Below are 20047 nucleotides of genomic sequence, written 5' to 3'. Positions count from 1 at the left end.
ATCCTGTATCTTCTATGCATAAAAAAAGAATTTGGTAATTCTGATTAGATAGACAATATTAACTTTTAAAAAACTGTTTCTTAGTAGTGTAATGCATTTAACTGGAAAAGCCATGCACTGTTTAATTTTTTAAGACAATAATTTGAATAAACAAATTAAGAGACGAACTTTTTTTAAAGTTATTATTATAACCAAGTAGCCAATATTTTTGGGTTTCGTTGGCATTTACTGACTGTAAGCTATTTATTTATTCATGAATTCACTGACACTTTGTGAGTCAACAACAGCTTATTTATTTACTTAGGTCCTTTTTTTTTTGTAGCTCAAAGCTGGAAATTTATACATTTACTTATTGAGTGATAGGGGAATAGATTTCTTGCATTGCAGATAATTCCCAGAAATTCTTTCAGAAGAGTATTATTAGCAGTTGTTTGTAGCCACCCTTGGTTTTTTTCTATAGGGATTGCTGTTCTTCTAGTGTAACTTATGGCTGAGCTTCCTATATATAATAAACTGTTGTGCAAATAATGGTTTACAATAGGTCACCAACCTGTTCTACGGCTCTGCATGAGCCATAGAGCTGTTTATTGACCTACTTACCAGCCCTATATCTTATACACCAGTATCTGTCTTTTCAGGCAGCTCCTCTGTACTAAGGTGTGTTTTGCAGATAACGGATTTTAATAAGTCTGCATTTTTGCTGTGTATAATTTGCAATAAAAAGATTTTCAAAAATTACACCCTCAGAAAATGAAAAAACTTCATTTCACAACTTAAGTGTGTAAACATAACTTCATCTTTTATTTTATACAATAATTTTAAATGGTTTGGCCCAATGCTACCACAAAGTGGCCCTGGAGCTAAAACAATTGCCCACCCCTGCTCTAGGGTTTTTTTTTATGGAAAAACAAAGGGGGCAGTGCATACGTACTCTTCAGTGTGATAGTCCTAGGTTACCCTAGTCAACCACAGAATACAGCTTTTTCACTGCAAAAGAGTAGATCATTAAGCTTTATAAGCTACTTAGATATTTTAATTTGTGACCTTTGCAGTTGGTGTCAACATCTAGGACAAATTAAGTGGGAAATTAAAACCCTTATTAAAAATTAAATTTTAAATACATTGAAAAATCTTTTTGCCCAATGCCTTGGGTAATTCACTTAAAACCTTACATCGTTTAATGTTACAATTAAAACCTTTGAGTATCTTGTATACAACTTGCTTGTATTACATAGCAAGGAAATGGCATCTCAAACAAGAGCAAGGAAACAATGTCTAGACAATATTTGAAATGATGAAAGTGAAACAGATGCAGGCAATTTTTCTCTTTTATTTATTCGAATAGGACAGATGGATTAGACCTACAAGTACAGACACATCCATTTCATTCACTCACACCACCTATCCCAGAAAATACACAGCATGGCTTAACACACATCAATCAAGTGCACCAGGGCTTATACACAAAACAAAGAAATATATTGAGGCAACATAGCATTCAAATACCCACATGAACCCTCCCCATTTAATATCAGATCAAGATATTTAATCTAAAACTTATTTAATAGAGTATTTCTGAACCTAAACAGACAAATGCCTAACACCCTTGTGGTTCCATCTTTAAGTGTCAAAGTCAAAACGCACCAAAAGCCCTAGGACTCAAAATAACATTTTGGGCCCCCAAATTAGATTAGGTATTTTTTCTAAAAATTATTCTTTCTTGCATAGTTCCAATGTAAGCTCAAAATGTAACAAAGTTGGTCATCTGTATACTATCTCACCATTCAAATGTGTACATGAACTCTTAATTGAATTAAAACTGTCAATGTTGTCACTTAAAACACAATATGGTAACATTCATACTAAGAATGATCAAATACATATCAATGTACCTAAAAATTTTAGCCTGACTATGATCTAGTTACACTAACAGTGACTAGTTAATTCTCTACAACCCAGAAGGGTAAGGTTTCACCAGCTGATTAGGAGGCTGAAGCAAAAGTCATAAAAACAAATCACAGGGAGAGTCAAACCTTAAAACATGGTTGTTGCAACTAAAGAAAATAAGATTAACTAATTATGCTCCCTGCAAGTTTAATAGCTTTCTTATTAAAACAAAAGTCATGTTTAGATGAAAAGAAATGTTATGGTACAATAAAATGATGGCATGGTTCAAAAAAAAAAAATTGCCAAAAATATGGTAATCTTTCACTATGCATCATTGTCAAAAAAGTCACTCCTTTGATGCACCAATGACAAAATAATTCGTCAGCATAGATTGTTTTTATTTTTTAGAAGTTATTTGAACAGTTGTGTGTGTAGGTCTCATATTGTCCAATCTGTGTCCACATGTTGATTCTCAGTCTTTTGCTGATTTTACACCCACACACATTTCTTCTCCCATGGCTTTCATGACAGTTATCTATCAAATGTAATGTTTTTAACTTATTATGCAAGGCAAAAATGACTCAAGACATTAAAAAAATACTATTGATTCAGTTATGCAATGTAACTGATTTTTTAACACCTACAGTAATGTAAGTTGTTTTTAAGAACAATATTAGGTATATTCTGGAGAAAAGTCAATGTTTCATAGACAATTCAAGAACTAATCAACAGTAATATTCAAGTGAATATTACTAGATTATACAACTATGAACAAGTTATTCTCAATTTGTAGCCAACAAAATGCCTTAAAACAGACCTTGAATTAAAACAGGACCTAATAATACTATCTCAGCATGCTAAATGCAGATACTAAAAACCTAGAAAAAAAATTGATTAAAGCGTGATGGGTGTAGATAAAAATATAAGAGGTAGTTTAAATTAGCATATCTCACCATAAATGGTTCATCTTTTTCATATTTTTCTTCTATTTCTCTGCCAACATCAGTATCAGGCAGTTTCAAATCTTCTCGTGTTTCACCACTATCGTCCATTAAGGAAAGGTATTTATCATCAATACTCACAAGCTAGCAAGACAAAATAGAAACACACAATGAACAAATCGTTAAAAACAAAAATATGTTGCCTCTAGCCCCTCCTTCAAATGATCCACAAATACAGATAGTTCATATGGAGTTTAAGTCCAACATTACACTCAAGACTTGACTTTAGTGGTGGTGGTATACATCATCTTATATTCTTATAATTAAGACCATTTAAACTAAGACATGCATACAAGGGACTAAGTATTTGGGTTAGCGGCCTTGTGTTCTGCCACAGACAACACTGTCCCCACACTAACAATAACAATTCAAATTGTCTAACCTGGTAATCTTGACGGTTGACCACTGGAACTGACATATTGTGAGTAGATGGACATATATCTTCGTATTTTTTCCCAGTGAACAAATCTATTCCAACAAGATGTACCTAAAACAGAAGAAATATCTTGACTATGTCAATATATAATTAAACTGCCAACTGGTATATGGTTTAAAGCTGAGCAGAAATGTCTTTAATAACTATAAAATCAGCGCAGAGATGTAACAGACAGGGCTGCCTGCGTTCATAAATTTTTAGTAACAAGAGCATAAGATTTTATGTAAAAACCGCTTGACTTAGTTGTTTTCATTTTTTTAAACACTAGGTATTAAAATAAGACCAATAATAATGTTTTTTTAAAAACAAACATGATTAAGTGTGTAGTTACAAAATCTTCACATTAAAAACAAAAACACCTGCTAAATTTTAATAAACTCAATATTTACCCACAATTCAACTGGCAAAATATCTCCACCATTCAATAAAAACATGTCTAACAGTTTATAGTTTTATATTATAAATGCGACTAATTTTGAAAAAAAAGATGTCGCCAGCTAGCAATAAAACGCAACCAAATGTTACCAAAAATAATTGACATCCAACACCAATGTTTAATTATTACTGTTGGCAAAAGCATAACTGCAAAATTGTAATTCTTTGACCCATATGTTAAAATCATATAATTGCTGACAGGAATGTACAAGAAGGCAACCCTGAACTGACCACCTCATAAAAATGAAAGGGGGAGGGAGAGAGAAAAGGAATTGAAAAATAACCAGTAGTAACATTAACTCTGTATGCTAATCATGAGATACAAGAGCTACATACCTTTGCATGGCCGTGCTTTCCGGTTTTAGAAGTAGACATTTCAACTATTTTGCAAGGACGTCCTTTGAGAACAACATGACCATTTTTTCTTAGAGCGCTGCATTGCATGGGGAAGGTTTGGGATGCACCAGCATCTGCACCCTCAAAAGTTTCTTCATGATCAACCTCAGCCATTTGTTACACTAGAATTGCTAGTAAAATTGATATTAAACAGTCTTTAAATCATTTTATTAAATATTCAAATAGAATCCCTAATCAGTAAAGGATGTAATTAATAGCTCTAAATTCTGATGCTGGTTATGGGTGATGGCTATAAATGCCAAATTAAACAAAGTTAAAATAAATAGCCTTTGTTGATCTTTTTTGGAAATCACTACAAGCCTCCTAAATGCTAGACAGAGCATATACGTATGCTGGTTATGGGTGATGGCTATAAATGCCAAATTAAACAAAGTTAAAATAAATAGCCTTTGTTGATCTTTTTTGGAAATCACTACAAGCCTCCTAAATGCTAGACAGAGCATATACGTATGCGCAAACATTCTTTGCATTTGACTTTCAACTTTTCTATGTTATGATAACAGTTTATGTGGTTGTGCATCACAGGTTGTTTTTTGTGGAATGGGCTTTGATCCTCATTATTTCTATTTTGCTTTTTCATTTCCTATTTAACTTTGTAAATAAAAGCTGTTGAGTTTTTATAGGGTTAGGGTGGATTTAACTACATATTTAATACTAAAGAGGATTAAAGTACACTAAAAGAGAAAGACAAGATAGGGCCCATAACAGTGCAAATAAGGAGGAAATGACGCTGGGTGTGACACTGAAAGTCTCACATAAAAAGGTGCTTGAGCGGAACCTCAGGGAAAGTCGAAGAGGGGGTGTCCAAGACAGATCTGGAGACGGAGTCTTCTCAAAGAGTTAAAGCCAACAGGTATGTCTTAGGAGGCTGCAAAATTAACAGCCTGGGATCTGACAAAATGGTGGAGGCTCTATGTTCCATAAGGAGCAAAGAGGACTAAGTACTAAGTCAAGTACACTGAAAACATTGCTATGAAGAGAGGCAAGTTTCCCCACTGAGCATGCATAGTTAGTTCCAGCTAGAATCTGCCTTGTTTTTTATGCTGTGTAAGATGTGTTAGGCTTAAGTAAAGATATCTTGGATTATTATAGATACCGGTGTCCGATAATGGAATCTTCTTTAAAAAAGGGGGTGTTGGGTTGTTAATAGTATTGTTATCTCGTCTAATTTTACCACTTACTACTAGTAACCTAACACCCCTTTTTTAAAGAAAATTCTATTATCGGTATAAAAATTCCCCCAAGTGTAGTATAGGCATATGGTAAGACTAGCTAGGGTTGGGAATAGGGTTGGCATTGGCATCAGCAGGCCCTGTGTATTAGTTCACTAGATCTAAAGTGAAGTTCCACAGCCAATTACACATAGCGATCTCCCGACTTTTATTGGGGGCTATTTTGTAACCGTTTAACACAGAAACAAACCCAAAGTACTAAATTATTCCTCTGCCATTCTACTCTTAATATGTTTCAATCATTTTATATTCCTACGCATAGAATTTGAGATATTCATGTTTTAGTGACGCGCTACTTGCGATATTTTTTCCCCCTCTTTTTTACTTTCTCGAGTACACGAAGTATAGAGAAAGTCTTGTAATCGTGCAAAAAAAAAAAATCGCGATTTATACAAATCTTGACGTTTTACACCTCACTGATACAGAAAAACATAATTTTGCAATCTTGTCCGTATGTGTCTGTGTGTAAACACGATAACTTGAGCACCGTTACAGCTAGGTTGATGAAATTTCATATACAAGTAATTTATCAAAATCGTAGATCCGATTTCCGATAACCCAAAGTGGTACTTTTTCTACTTTGAATGTTTCAAAAGCCTATAACTTGAGTACTATTTCAGATAGATAAATGAAATTTCACATGTAAGTAAAAGATCTAATTCTCTACCTTCTGTCAAATTTTGAGTAATTTCCATTGACCGGAAGTACTAATTTACGCTATTTCCGATTTCTAAAAAAAAAACGCATGTAAATTTATTAAGTACTAATAATATTGCACACTATTATGCACATGTTGTTTTGGCGTTCGCTGGGTGCGCAATTCTTTTTTCTATGAGATTCTATTCTATTTTTAAAAGTGTAAGTAATTAAAAATCATGTCTATATTCCAAGTTATATAAGAATATTCGAGAAAGTTTAGGGGAGATCACTCCCGGTTTATTTTTTCCTGCTGTCACCTGAACCGGCTAGCGTAGCTATGGTATTTTAATACGTTTTAATTCAATTTTAATAACTAAAATAAATATTTTACACTTTTAAACGTGTTGATTGTAGTATTAATTAATAGATTGCAAAACCAAATAAAAAACATGTTAATTAAATTAACGACACATTAGAAGTTGACCCAGTGATGACTCAAGGGACGCAACTATAATAATCATAACAAAGGGACGTAACAACCACTGACAAGACATAACGTAACATTTGCTTAGAAATGCTTGTATGTAGAGACACAAACTAGATTTAGAAGAAGTAGATGATCAAAATAATTTAAAACAGAAAAAAAAAATAGAAATTATACATTTTCTAGGCTTAGCTTGAAATAGAGCATCTAGAACTAGGCTTGTCTAGCTCAAGTCGTTTGTTAGGCAGCGATGTGAAACCACGGTAATCTACACCCAAGCAGCTGCCACCCCTGTTCACCTCTCAGGTTGCTTTATTAGCCTTATCTATCGTATGTACAGTGTACCGCACATATTGTAGAAGCTATTTATAGTTAACCTAGTTATAAAAAGCTTTGATTGGTTGGTTTTATTTTTCTCATAAGGGACCTAGTGTTATTCATAAGGGGAACTAGAATCGCCTACGACGACATACCTCGAAACTTTAAAATTTAATAACTCGACTTCCAGAAGGAGAAAAACAAAAGAATTTGACCTGGATATATTTATAAATGGACAGGTTTACAGCAGATATCGGTAGTTTCGTATAAAACATCAACACAAATATTGTACGAAGCGATAAACAGGCGATGGCCGCACACTGGTTTTAACCGCGCGTGGAACTTTAGATTCCAGACTAATTACCAGTAACCCAACACCCACTTTTAGAACATTCTATTATTGACACTTGTATAAAAAATGCCCATAATAACTACAACTAGATTCTATCTAGGCCTATAGATCTATCTCTAGAGTAAAGTGGCGTCTGCGGACAGACGTAGCAAAAAAAACGGAAGTGCCGATTTCCATTGAGCGCCATTCAGTAACCGCTTCACATAGAAACAAACCGAAAGTACCGTCTCACTCCGCATTCTTTCTAGTTTAATCACGTCTGATTCATTTTGTATTCATACGCATAGCATTGAATGTATTAACATTTTCAGTGGTGAGACTGTGCGGACAGTAAGTGCACTTTTTTTTTACATTTTATTTTCTGTGCGCACACTTGCTCCTTATGCGGACAAGGCATATTTTGTTCATTTTATTTCTATTTAAATGATTGAAATAGACACGTTTGATGATCAAAAATATTTTTAAAACCTAAAAACATATACTAAAAACTTATAGATCTAGATTTAGACTTAAATTTAAATATAAATCTGGAGTATCAAGATTAGTTCAAAGCTCCTTTTTACTTAAAGTGTAAGAAATATATTCTACTCTGATTTTTCATTAGTGTCCGCAAAAGGTTAACCCTCAAAAAAGATGCGGACACCCCAATTTTTCCTCTAAGATGGCTTAAACAACCTTAACTATGATATTTATAGCTTTCTATATATATATATAAGCTATTTATAGTTAACCCAGTTAACTAAGCTATGATTGGTTCGATTTATTCCTCTAATCCGGAGACTAGTGCTCTTCATCCGGGTGAGGTTCCCTTTCATAAAACGTCATACATCACAACTTTGAAAAATTCCAATTAATCTCCCTATTGAGTGAAATAGAAGAAATGGACTCAGATGTGTTTAAAAATGGACATGCTTTGTGTTGTTTGCGTTAGTTTCCTATAAATGTATAAAACATTCATACAATTATTGTTTAAGCGAAAAACAGCAAGGTGTCCGCACAGAGGCAACTGTCCGCATACGCCACTTTACTCTAGATCTATTGATATTTTTAAAAGAGATCTCTAGAGATCAGAATGTTTAAAGTTTTAGTTTAGGCCTAAAGATTTTGATTTTATTATTCAGCCTCGCCAGCCGGGACCCTCCACAGTTCGAGGCAAAAGTCTGCGATTTAACTGACTATTTCCTAATTCTCGAAATATAACTGGATATAGATCTATAGTCCAATGATGTGTTTGAAATATGTACGTTTTAATAATAATAATAATATTCGGTCTCAGTGCAACTAAAAGACCCAAGAAAGGACCAAAAAAATAAAAACCATCGCGCAAGATGGCGTCTGGATGTGTCACAATAAATAGCAATATGTGGATTTACAGTTGCGTATGAAATGTTTCAGGCTTCGATAATACACAATGATATGTCAATATCTATATATTATTAACCGAAATAGGAGCTGTCAAAACTAACTTACATATTCAAAATTGTTTTAATAGAAATAAAATAATGTCAACAGTAAAATGAAGAGAAATTCGTAACTCACGTGTAGGAGGATTTAGTGCCGGTGAGAAAAAGGATGCGCATGCGCCCCACGTTTGAGACGAACTACGCCACCTGTTCGCGGAAGCGACGAGAGTTAAATGTTCTTGTTTCTGTGCCAACTAGTCAGTTGCGGAAGTAGATGATCTAGATCAGGGGTCTCCAAACTACGGCCCGCGGGCCGGATGCGGCCCGCGAGGTCCTCTCATCCGGCCCGCGGAGATCTTTTTGTCCACGGGAAAAAATGTTTCTTGGAGGTGGCTGAGGAACTTTGCCCAGAAAATTCAAAATAATTTGAAAATGTAGCTTTGGTTGCAATACCATTGCCCGCCGTTTTACAGACATTGGTGAAAACGGCAAGCTTTGTGTGCTAAATATATGGACTTAAGCTGTGTACTGAATACTCTAACGAAGATGGTGAATTTAATAAGGTCATATGGGCTTAACCCTAGATAGTTTAGCGACATGTTGAAAGATACAAACACAGAATCGCAATATTTACTATATTACACAGCAGTACGATGGCTAAGTTGTGAGAAACTTCTGAGCAGAGTATTTAAGTTAAGAAAGGAAATAGGTGACTTCCTGGAAAGTAGGCAAGCCACGTCCATAAATGTCTGGTCAAGAATGGGTATAGCAATTGGCCTCTGCTGCAAACATAACTAGTCATTGACATTTTCTGAACCCATAACTATAAGAGAGTGAAATATAGTTTCTATACACCCAACTAAAGGCATTTCAGCTACCCCGAAGAGATGCCTGGAAGAAACTCTGGCCCCCGAACTAATGTTTGATAGTTAATGCGGCCCTCGGGCTGAAAAGTTTGGAGACCCCTGATCTAGATCTATATCTGTTCTCTAAATCATAGTAAAAAAAAAAATTAGGGTATGACCTATAACCGACTAGATCTTTAGATGAACATCGTTAGTATTATCTGTGCACAGTTTAAAGCTATCACCGGGCGGAGGGGGTGTGAAACCAACTAAACGTTGCAAAATTTGCCAGAAGAAAAAGGTTTTCTAGAGAATTGTAATAAGTGACAAGTCAATCCACGTCTGGGGTGGGGGTGTATATAGTATACGAGCCGGCCCGCGGCCAGAGTTTCTTCCAGGCATCTCTTCGAGGGGGGCGAAGCCCCCCCCCCCCCCCCCCCCGAAAAATTTTTACCGCCCACCCCCCCCCCCCCCCCGAACGAAATGAAATTTATATAACTTATATCACTTCACTTCACTTAATCCTCTTTGCTCCTTATGGAGCATAGGGCCTCCAATATAACTTATATAGAAAATATATACTTTTAACAGTGTCCGCCCCCCCCCCCCCGAAGAAAGTTTACCGCCCCCCCCCCCCGAAAATTTCAAGTGCCCCCCCGGAGAAAAAAGTCTGGTAGAAACACTGCCCGCGGCATAACATACGCAGCTATTTAGTTGTTGTTTTTTCTACTTTTCAGTAATTCATAATTTGTGAATTCGACAGTACAAACGCTGACACTGAAAATATTTCTTTAAACTTTAAAACACTATAAGTAGCTCGTTAATGACCATAACCGCCCCCCTTCCTTCACCCCCCCCCCCCCCCCCCCAACGTTTAAAATCGTTTCAAACTAAATTATCTGCCCCTAATAGCCGTCACTAAACCCGACTCCACGAAGGTAAACAGCGTGAACCACAGCTCACTAAGACCATGTAGGGGTGGGGATGGTAGGGAGCGCGTTTACAGCTTGTTTTCTAGCGTCTCCCAGAAGAGAATTATATATATAGATAATTATATATATATATATATATATATATATATATATATATATATATATATATATATATATATATATATATATATATATTGAAAGTTTGAGGGGGGTGCAAATCGAAAGTTTAAGGGCGTGGGGTGGAAATTGAAATTTTGAGGGGAGGGGGTGAGTTTGAGGGGGGGGGTCAAATCGAAAGTTTGTCCCCTGGCGCCGGAAATGGTCGCTACGCCTCTGTTTTTTAGTCATTCACTGTGTCAGACGCGTCCGCCTGCGCTCGGAAAATTGTGTTTATGTTATGAGTGTTGTGTTTGTTTTTTCGTTTGTGTTTTTTTTTTTTTTATTTTGCGTTCGTTTGTGTTGTGTTTAGTTTTGTTCTGTTCCCAAGTTGGTACATTTAAAAAAGATTTACCGTGGCGGAGCACGGGATGCAGCTAGTATATATATATATAAGGCTACTGGTAGTGTGTCCGTCATCGCTATAGATTTTGGAAGTCTCTCCCTGGGCGCGGACGGCCGAGAAAACGTGTTGTTCGGCGGCGGTTTAAATGTCGCCTTGGGTTTTCCAAGTTTTGTTGTTTAGGCCCAAAACATCCTGCATTAGTTGAAAGTTTAAAACATTTAGAACAATTATCAGTGATTTACTCGGATGTTGTTGAAAGTGGAACTGAGGTAGTACAGGAATTCGTATCATCTAGAAAATGTTGCTGAGAAGTTTCAGCGTAAGCTGTGTAAACAGTGTAAGCTGTGTAAATAGTATAAGCTGTGTAAGCGGTGTAAATAGTGTAAGCTGTGTAAATAGTGTAAGCGGTGTAAATAGTGTAAGCTGTGTAAATAGTGTACGCTTTGTAAGCGGTGTAAATAGTGTAAGCTGTGTAAATAGTGTAAGCTGTGTAAATAGTGTAAGCCATGTAAATAGTGTAAGCTGTGTAAATAGTGTAAGCTGTGTAAATAGTGTAAGCTGTGTATATAGTGTAAGCTGTGTAAGTTGTGTAAATAGTGTAAGCTGTATAAATAGTATAAGCTGTGTAAGCTGTGTAAATAGTGTAAGCTGTGTAAATAGTGTAAGCTGTGTCAATAGTGTACGCTTTGTAAGCGGTGTAAATAGTGTAAGCTGTGTAAATAGTGTAAGCTGTGTAAACACAGGTCCACTTTGTACCATATATTAGGCCATATGTTGCTGTCTATTTGCTTTACTTGTGTGGCGCCTCTGGATTATTCTACCGCCAACTCTAAAAAAAACTCTCTTCTTCTTCGTTCTTTATTATAATGTATGCCATTATTATTATGGCATTATTATAATGGATGCCATGTCCTCCAACACAAGAAAGTATAATACGGTTATACGTGTCAATCTGTTAAACGTCTTGTTTCAGTCTTCTTTTCTTTTTGGATTTGTCCAACCAAGAAGTAACTGCCGGGCTGCATTCCTTTTATTTTGGAATTTTCTCCCCAAGATATGCCCTCAGCTATCGAGCCTCATTTGTCCGATGGGAGGGGGGGGGGTGGAACACAGGACTTACAGCTTTAGCAACCTTGAGCTCTTATAATACCGACTCGACCCCTAGCCAATGCAGGCGCCAGGTTTTTTAGCGCCCTAGGCAAAACTAGGTAGTTTTACCAAGCAATTCGGTCAAAAAAATGTGAATCAAACGAATTTTATATGTGTAATGGTTTCCGTGTTTGTTTTATTCTTATGTGGGTTTTTTTTTTTACATTTATATTATTAATTTTGAATTAATTCCTTTTTATACCTTAATCATTCGCCAAGATGCTTCATTTTAATAATGCGAGAAGAAATTTCGTTTTAATTAGCTTAGTACAAAATTATTTAATTTATCTTTATCGGCACCCCTTTGACTATTAAAAGAAGAGCAATAAGTAATGGTAGTGGTATAAAGGTTTTCCTATTTTTCATATTACAACTTACGTAGTTTTTATTCTCTGCGCATAGTGTGTGTCAGTTACTGAATACAAAATTAGTATCGCAGTCGATTTGTTTTTTCACTAGTCTATCAAGGTGCAAAATTATTATTTTTCTTTCGGATTTTGCACCCCCCCCCCCCCCCCCGAAGAGATGCCTGGAAGAAGCTCTCTTTACTAGCCACGGACATTGAAAGTGTTATCAGTAAACTCAAGGAATCATTTGATACATAATCTTCCAATTTTAGTTGTACAATATAGAGAAGCACATCTGATGGTGACATATGCTTAGGAAGCTACAACTTGAAACTCATTGTTTGTAAAGCTCGTCAGTATCAATATCTTTATTAGCGTTATGCATTAACGACGTTTGTAAATGTTTGCAGCCAGTAAGTTTACTCGCAGGCAGAGTTTCTTGCAGGCATCTCTTCGGGGGGGGGGGGGGGGGGGGGGGGCAAAGCCCCCCCCCCCCCCCCCCCCCCCGAAATTTTTTTTTACCGCCCCTCCCCTCTCCGAACGAAATGAAATTTATATAATTTATATAAAAAAATTTTACTTTTAACAGTATCCGCCCGCCCCCCCCCCCGAAAATTTCAAGTGCCCCCCCCCCCCCCCCCCCGGAGAAAAAAGTCTGGTAGAAACACGCAGGTGTCTTTTCATTGATATTCGGCGTATCATAAAGGAAGCCAAATAGAATATTATGTTGTTCTAATAAAATATAGAATAATATTCTTATTATATTAACAGAGGCTTAGCTAGGAGAAGGCGTGAGGAGCGGTCGCCATATGCGCCGACCCAAAGGGGGCGTCAAACGTGGTAGATAACAATATAAAGAGCTCATTACTGAATTAAATACAGTCGAAATAAAAAATGTGGACTGCTACTTGGCATTACGGACTTATTTGTTTTCTACATAATTTGTGGGACACCAAAATAAAAAGACAAAAGTGACGTCAATTGTGCTCCGATCTGTCCAAATGAGGGGGGGGGGGGGGTGAGGAGGCGCATTTTCACCAACGCGAATAACTATTTCTAAATTCTAGGCGTAATTTGAAGAGGAGCGCTAAATTGATAGTTCGCCCAGGCAACGAAATAGATCGCAAAGTTATCAATTATTAGGTATTTTATTAATGGCGATTACACATTTTTGCGCCTCCCCATATGGATAGCACCCTAGGCGGCCGCGTTATAGGTAGCGCCGGCCCTGCCCCTCCTAGCAATTATTAATACCTTGCTATTTTTCTTGATATTAGAAGTGAATTTTGCTAGTTACATATATGGACAGTTGATAAATGAAAGACTGATTTTAAACAATATTTTAGCTAATTCAAATCAGTCGTGCTAGTTGTACCTTTTCATAATTAACATTAATTAGGCCTTCAATTCCGTGATCTCGTTTGGTGTCACAGCTCAAAATTTCGTGTAACAATAAGGGAAATAATAATTAAAGTACATTTCAAAGTCTTTCCGTAATTATCTCCCTTTTTAATTATGTAAAAGAAATCTATTAACTATTAGATCTAGATTTTTTAAAAAAAAACGTGTTAATAACAAACCTTTAATAATGCACCAAAAAGTAGAAAATACACTATTTGCTTTAAATATATAATAATTCACTATTATTAATATAACTATTATAACTAAAAAGAAAGGCGTGGGCCGCTTCTTAAATTTTAAAGATATTTAAATTAAATACATAAAATTTATAGACCAACACTTTTCTTTTTGGTTATTTAAATATTTAACGAAATCATGTATTTTCATTTTTTAGTGCAACATTATATAAAGCTTATACGTGTTATTCATTATAAATTTTTATTTTAATACAATAGTAAACTTTAATTCTTACTAAGTAAAATTTGATGTCAAACGGCATTGTCCAGTTTCAAACAAATCGATTTTTTTATAAGTGGTTGAAATTTAGCAGCTTTAATCCATGGAGGAAACAAGTTAACTAGAAGCTTGCAAATACTAATCAGCAGCTAATCCTAATCACAAGTAGGCTTAATACATTTTAGGAACTGTAGTTCAAAACCTTCCCATATAGTTGACCTTAGTGCAAGTTGTACTTTTTTCAACGCCTGTCTATAAATAAACTTTAATAAAGTAGTCATTAGAACAACACTGTTGTTCAAGATAATTTTAAGTACTATTAATAATATACTATAGTAGAACATGGCATTTTATTATAGCACTATCAATTTTTTTCTGCTTACTTAACTAAAACAGTTCATTTGATTATCACGTTAACTTTGCCAGTATTTTTTAGTGACCAATTTGTGCATACTTAATAATTGTCAAGAAGTTGACATCTTAGACTTCAAGCAACCAGTCTGCACATCAAACACATCCATATAGAAAACAAAGACCAATAGACCTATCAAAAAACTTTTAATAAGCACATGCATTTGGCCGTGAGAAATCAACATGTGAATAGAAACTTGACACATCTCAGCCATAATAGAACTTGAATTTTACCTTTTAACATGATAACTTGATAAATTAACCCTAACATTACAAAAGTCACTAAAATAAAAAAACATGAAATTGCATAGTTTTTAACATTTTATCTAAGTCTTCAAAAGTCAGTCAGGTAAATTTAACTTCAGCTATGTGCTATTTTTTTTTATTCTTTTACGTTTTAAGGAGTGGTAGTCTATGTAATTTTTAAAAAATGAGTCATCATGCGTCACACTTGGAAAAAACTATTAGAAAGCTGCTTTGATAGTATGCTCTCTGAAACTGTATAAGAAGTGTTCTGTTGTCATTAGTGATTGGTGTTGTTTTCATTGGTTACTTGTAAAGACGAAGAGTTGCTAGGTGTAAAGATAGTTTTAAACACAAGAGCCAGCCCTGTTTCCCAGATGATAACCAACAGATAGGGGTGTTTGAAGTTACTGTTAGGTTGTTTCGATTGAGTCACTGGGTTGTCTCAGCACACACATGGACACACAAATAAACAGTAGATCAAGGTCATTCTGTTTGGCGAATTAGTTTGGTTTCCCTCCATTGCTGTTAGTCTTCTTTACTTTCTACGGTGGTAGAAGAAGGTTCTGACTTGAGGGTGTCGTTGCTTACTTCAGCCTTTGGAGTCTGACTGTCGTCGTCGTCTTTTCGCTGCTAAAGAAAAAAGGTACACACTGATAAACAGAAAATCTAATAGCAGCATAGTGTAACAAAAATCAAAAGATATGTTGGCAAGATTTCCTTTAAAATTAAGTTCACAGAAACCTCAATGTAGTAGAAAAAAAGCTTTTGAGAAGTAAAGTTGTTTCTTAACATTTACAAATTAAAAGGCATTTGCTCACAGCTAAGCTAGCTGTAACCACAAATCATTAGGTAAAAAATATATATTTCAACACCAGTTCTGAGTAGTTTTCTTCTTAAATATTTTAACTAAATCCATAACAAAGTATGCAGATTATGATACCCTAAGAATAATGTGCCTATTATCAGTAATGATTTAGCACTAGACTGGGGTATGTGTCCAATTATTCTAGAGCTTAATTTACTGTCATCTGGTAATGTTAGATGAACTATACAGTCAATTTGCTCAGAATCTAGGAAACAAGGCTCGCTGGTAAGAAGATTTGAAGCTAGAAATTATTTTAAGTTAAATTTTGTTCTTCCAATACAGGCAATACAATTAGTAATAATACTATGCATCAGTTTCTGAACTTGTCTACATTTATATAATGTGAATAATATAGTGAAATAAAAATCAAAGTAATTCTAGTGACGTAATTCTGATTTTAATACAGTAATTGTAAATTCACAAGCTATTAACTATTATAAGCTTTTGAAGTAAGTCTATTAAACTGAATGTTTTGAGTTACAATGGTTAAATATGGATGTTAAAAAATAAAAATTGTACCCTCCTAAAAACACTAGACCTTGAATTCTCTATATTTAGCATTTTAAGTAAACAGGCATTACTTTATTCCTTAATTAAACCAGATCATAAGGATATAAATGTGGAAGAGTATTACATTTGTAAAAATATATTCAATAACTGTACACTAAAAACCAAGACTGAAAAGCCAAAATTTTATTACTTCATTATTATATCCATTAATAGATTTGTAAATTTAAAGATTATTTACCATGTTTTAAGTTTTAAAAAAAATGAAGTGTGGGCAAACAGTTTGAATATATTAACATGTTGAATTCTCTAACAAGCCACTGAATTTTAATAATCAAAACAATTTATTAAAGCTTCTGCTTTCATTCAATTTAAAATCAATACTGCAATCCAAAATTGCATTATCAAAATGCAATATCACTATGAAAAAGCTAATGTAGGCTAATATAGGAGAACAGATTGTGGAAAGTTAATAGTTAAATGCACAATAGTAAAGACAAATTTGAGATTTTAAGGAGGAAAATGGAAAAAATATCAAGGACACCAATGAGATTATAAAAATTAAAAATACAAAAAGAGTAGTACTAGATTTAGTGTAGGATAGTTAACAACGGCAGTAGTCCTAGTTCTTGAATTATTGCAGTGGTAGTAGTCTCAGTAGTCAATTAGGAATAGACTTTATTGGATAAGTAGAGGCAGAAGACCTAGTTGTTAGATATGTAATACACATTATCAAAACTATTGAATTACCACTATAAATTAAGAAATTCATATACTTACTCCTTTGCCACGGCGGAAGCCACCACGCCCTCGGCCTCTTCTGCGTGGACCTCCCCTAGGGGGACCACCTTGGTAGCCATAGTAACCACCATCATAGTATCCCCTCGGTGGTGGCCCATAGTATCTCCTGTAAAATGGTCTGCGGCCTCTATAGCCCTGATCACGCTGAAGCTGATATTCGCCCTGGCCCTAGATAAATGAAATTTTAAATTAGAAGTGACGAAAAATCTAATGTTGTTACTAAAAATATAAACAAAAATAAAAGGGGTATAGCTGGAAAAATAAGCTACTAGTCAAAATTGAGCATTATAGTACATTTTAATTCATAATTGAAAATTGATTCACTTATAGATTAAGTATGACTATCTGTAGTACATATTTAAAATTACCTCTAGAAACTGCTGCCTTCCAGCACCACTAGCACTAGTACCACCACCACGACGTGGTGGTCCAAAGTATCGTCTGTTTTGATAAAACGGCTGACCTCTTCCTCTTCCACGTGGGGAAGGATATTCTACAGACCCTGATTCTTCTTCTTGAAAGTTCTGCTAAAATAATTATTAACACATCAAATGCGAACATACAGGGGTTTATGGGAACAGAAGATATAAGATATTTTTTTAAACTTTAGACTTACTTGTCTTGGTCTACCACCACGCCCTCCTCCACGATAGCGTGGGAACCACCCTCCACGTCTAAATCTACGACGATCAGCTGCATATTTACTGCCTTGTACATTAGAGCCGTCAGGCCCAGTCACGTTGGCCGCTTCATTTCCCTTTAAATGATAAAAGACATTTTAACAGTATGTTAAATTAAAATGCAATACTTGGGAATAGAAATTACTTTAAAATGCAATACTTAGGAATAGAAATTACTTTAAAATGCAATACTTAGGAATAGAAATTACTGCCCCTCACCTTCTCTCCCTCAACGACATCAAACTCTACTTTTTCGCCATCTCCAACACTTCTAAGGTATTTTCTTGGGTTGTTTTTTATAATGGCCGTCTGGTGCACAAATACGTCTTCCTTTGTGTCATCACTAAAACAAAGGTTAACCTTTAGAAAAGACTGTTTAGGCATAATATAATAAAGACTATTTTTATTTCTGTTAGTACAATAATCCAAATAAAAAAATGACTGACAGTGTATGTCCTGCAAACATAAGTACCCTTTTGTTGTTAGCTGTTAGAAGATGGGTACCTATCAATAAATTTAGTTGACCAGTAATATCTGTTGGGTAGCTAAAGATAATGCAACTGTCAAAAACTGAAGTAACTTTGAACAGTATTACTGATTCTTTTGATTTAACCTTGGATGAGGTTTAACTTTAAAAGCCTTAATTTGTCCCCAGATGACTGTTTACATAATGTACTTGTAAAATTTAAATTAACTACAATTTGGTTAAATTTAAAGACCCTCATATCCAAACAAAAGCCTATAGCTAATTTATAACAAAGCTTTTACAGAACAAATGATAGAATTCAAGCCTTGGGAGAATGCTTATACTGGTATCCGATAATGGAATCTTCTTTAAAAAGGGGTGTATGGTTCTGGTAGTTAACTAAATACACACATGGCTGGCTAATGTCAATGCTAACCCTGGTCCTACCATACAACACACCTATTTTATGGAAGAGTCTATTATCGGAAACCGGTATCTATAATCATCCTCAACATTTTTTGCAAACCAAGAAAAAGTAACATACTAGACTCTATGGATCTATATTTACAATAACAATAATCTAGGCTACATAAAATAAAAAGTAAATCTAGTTCTAGATCAACATTTTGAACAGACTTGTACTGCATGCAATGTTTTTATTTATAAGTTTCATGAGGGATGGTAAGCAGAGATTACCAAAAGCAACAGATTTACATCAGATCTAACCAAATCTGAATTTCCTAGTTTATTTCTTATTTTCAAATCCATTTCCAACACACACAAAAACCCAGACATCTCTTGTGACCAGCCCAGCCAAGCCAATAGACTTTTTTCAAGAGATCTCTAGACTCTAGACTAGTTCTATGAGTCTTCTAGATCTAGGTCTAGTCTAGATTTGGTGGTTTGTTAATAAGCTGCTTTAGATATAGATCTAGATTTCTCGATCTAGTAGGAATAACAATCTATTTTCTGCAATTTGTTAAGATATAGAATCTACTAACAAATTAAGCTGAAATCGAGACAAAGAGATGTGCGAGGCTCGTGACTAATCGCACACCGGCAACGAGCATGAACGAACACGGCTCTCCTGCCAATGGTGTCCCTCCCCCCACCCCTTTAACAATTTACCAATCCCAGCCTTACCGGTTGATAAATCCGTATCCACTCTTCACGTTGAACCATTTCACTGTCCCTGTTACATGGCCAGCTAAAAAATCAATGATTAAAAGTAGAATCAAGTAGATCTAGACTAGTGATCTAGATATCTATAATTTAATTTGACTCTTTAAACAGGCGAATTATATTCTAGTTTTTATATGACTTAAACTAGCTTTTTTTTTTATCGAATGTGCCGCTGTGCTACGAACGGCAACGTGAAAAACGGTTTATTTTTTAAATATTTTACTCACCAATAATTTTCTTTTCCTTTTGTTCTAATTTTTGTTCAGGTGCCGGCTTATTTTCAACCTCAGACTGATTTTCAGTGTCGGCCATGGCAGATGGTAAATGCCGTCAGTTGGTACTACTAAAACCCCACTATATCTTACGGTCTTTCCCTTACCATGTCCTTTCTCGCAATGAACTACTAAGAGCTGGCCTGTTACCTCTTTTGTCGTCACTTGCACGCGATTGGATGGTTTTTCTGACGTCATGGCTGTATAATATTCTAATTGGTCAAAGTTGTGGTTGTTGGAAAACTGTAATGATATTTCATCACGAAAAGAAAATATTTATAAATTCATTAAATTCGCTTTAGCTAAGACTCTCTTAACACTTGCTACACTAGGACAATTTTTTACAAAAAAAAATGTGAAGAGTAAAACATTGGCTTCGTT

The 20047-nt window shown here is 35.1% G+C and overlaps 2 protein-coding genes across 4 annotated transcripts; both read right to left on the bottom strand.

Moving 5' to 3' along the window:
* Positions 1-1312: 1312 nt before the first annotated feature.
* Positions 1313-8849, bottom strand: LOC131944002 (eukaryotic translation initiation factor 5A-1). Its single transcript, XM_059304439.1, has 5 exons — positions 8741-8849; positions 4096-4286; positions 3271-3375; positions 2841-2972; positions 1313-2422 (listed from the first exon to the last, which is right to left on the bottom strand). Exons 2-5 carry the CDS (start codon positions 4267-4269, stop codon positions 2360-2362), a joined length of 474 nt encoding a protein of 157 aa, XP_059160422.1. The 5' UTR covers positions 4270-4286; positions 8741-8849; the 3' UTR covers positions 1313-2359.
* A 5928-nt stretch (positions 8850-14777) lies between these two features.
* On the bottom strand, positions 14778-19824 carry LOC131944025 (Y-box factor homolog). Of its 3 annotated transcripts, none has more exons than XM_059304466.1 (7): positions 19622-19824; positions 19356-19419; positions 17966-18089; positions 17683-17823; positions 17435-17590; positions 17046-17234; positions 14778-15523 (listed from the first exon to the last, which is right to left on the bottom strand). In XM_059304466.1, exons 1-7 carry the CDS (start codon positions 19704-19706, stop codon positions 15419-15421), a joined length of 864 nt encoding a protein of 287 aa, XP_059160449.1. In that variant the 5' UTR covers positions 19707-19824; the 3' UTR covers positions 14778-15418. The 3 variants fall into 3 exon arrangements, with proteins under 3 accessions (XP_059160449.1, XP_059160448.1, XP_059160450.1); XM_059304465.1 differs by having other exon boundaries at positions 17435-17593; positions 19622-19823; XM_059304467.1 differs by having other exon boundaries at positions 14778-15520; positions 17435-17593; positions 19622-19823.
* Between the last annotated feature and the right edge of the window lie 223 nt (positions 19825-20047).

This window comes from Physella acuta, unplaced genomic scaffold (genome assembly GCF_028476545.2).
Source record: "Physella acuta isolate Inbredline_101_S28 unplaced genomic scaffold, ASM2847654v3 ptg000476l, whole genome shotgun sequence".
Taxonomy (NCBI): domain Eukaryota; kingdom Metazoa; phylum Mollusca; class Gastropoda; family Physidae; genus Physella; species Physella acuta.
The sequence above is the reverse complement of the archived record's forward strand: the minus strand, read 5'-3'. Positions and strand labels throughout refer to the sequence as shown.

Bases quoted from the DNA above. Each gene is read 5' to 3' on its own strand.
- LOC131944025 (XM_059304465.1), bottom strand. From the start codon at position 19,706: ATGGCCGACACTGAAAATCAGTCTGAGGTTGAAAATAAGCCGGCACCT. The intron at 17,235-17,434 runs GTAATTTTAAAT...TCATTTATCTAG, and splicing joins GAAGGCAGCAGTTTCTAGAG to GGCCAGGGCGAATATCAGCT. The intron at 15,524-17,045 runs GTAAGTATATGA...TTTTTTCTTTAG, and splicing joins GCTTCCGCCGTGGCAAAGGA to CAGCGAAAAGACGACGACGA.
- LOC131944002 (XM_059304439.1), bottom strand. From the start codon at position 4,269: ATGGCTGAGGTTGATCATGAAGAAACTTTTGAGGGTGCAGATGCTGGT. The intron at 3,376-4,095 runs GTATGTAGCTCT...CTTCTGTTTTAG, and splicing joins GAAAGCACGGCCATGCAAAG to GTACATCTTGTTGGAATAGA. The intron at 2,423-2,840 runs GTGAGATATGCT...TACATTTGATAG, and splicing joins AAAAAGATGAACCATTTATG to ATAACTGTCATGAAAGCCAT.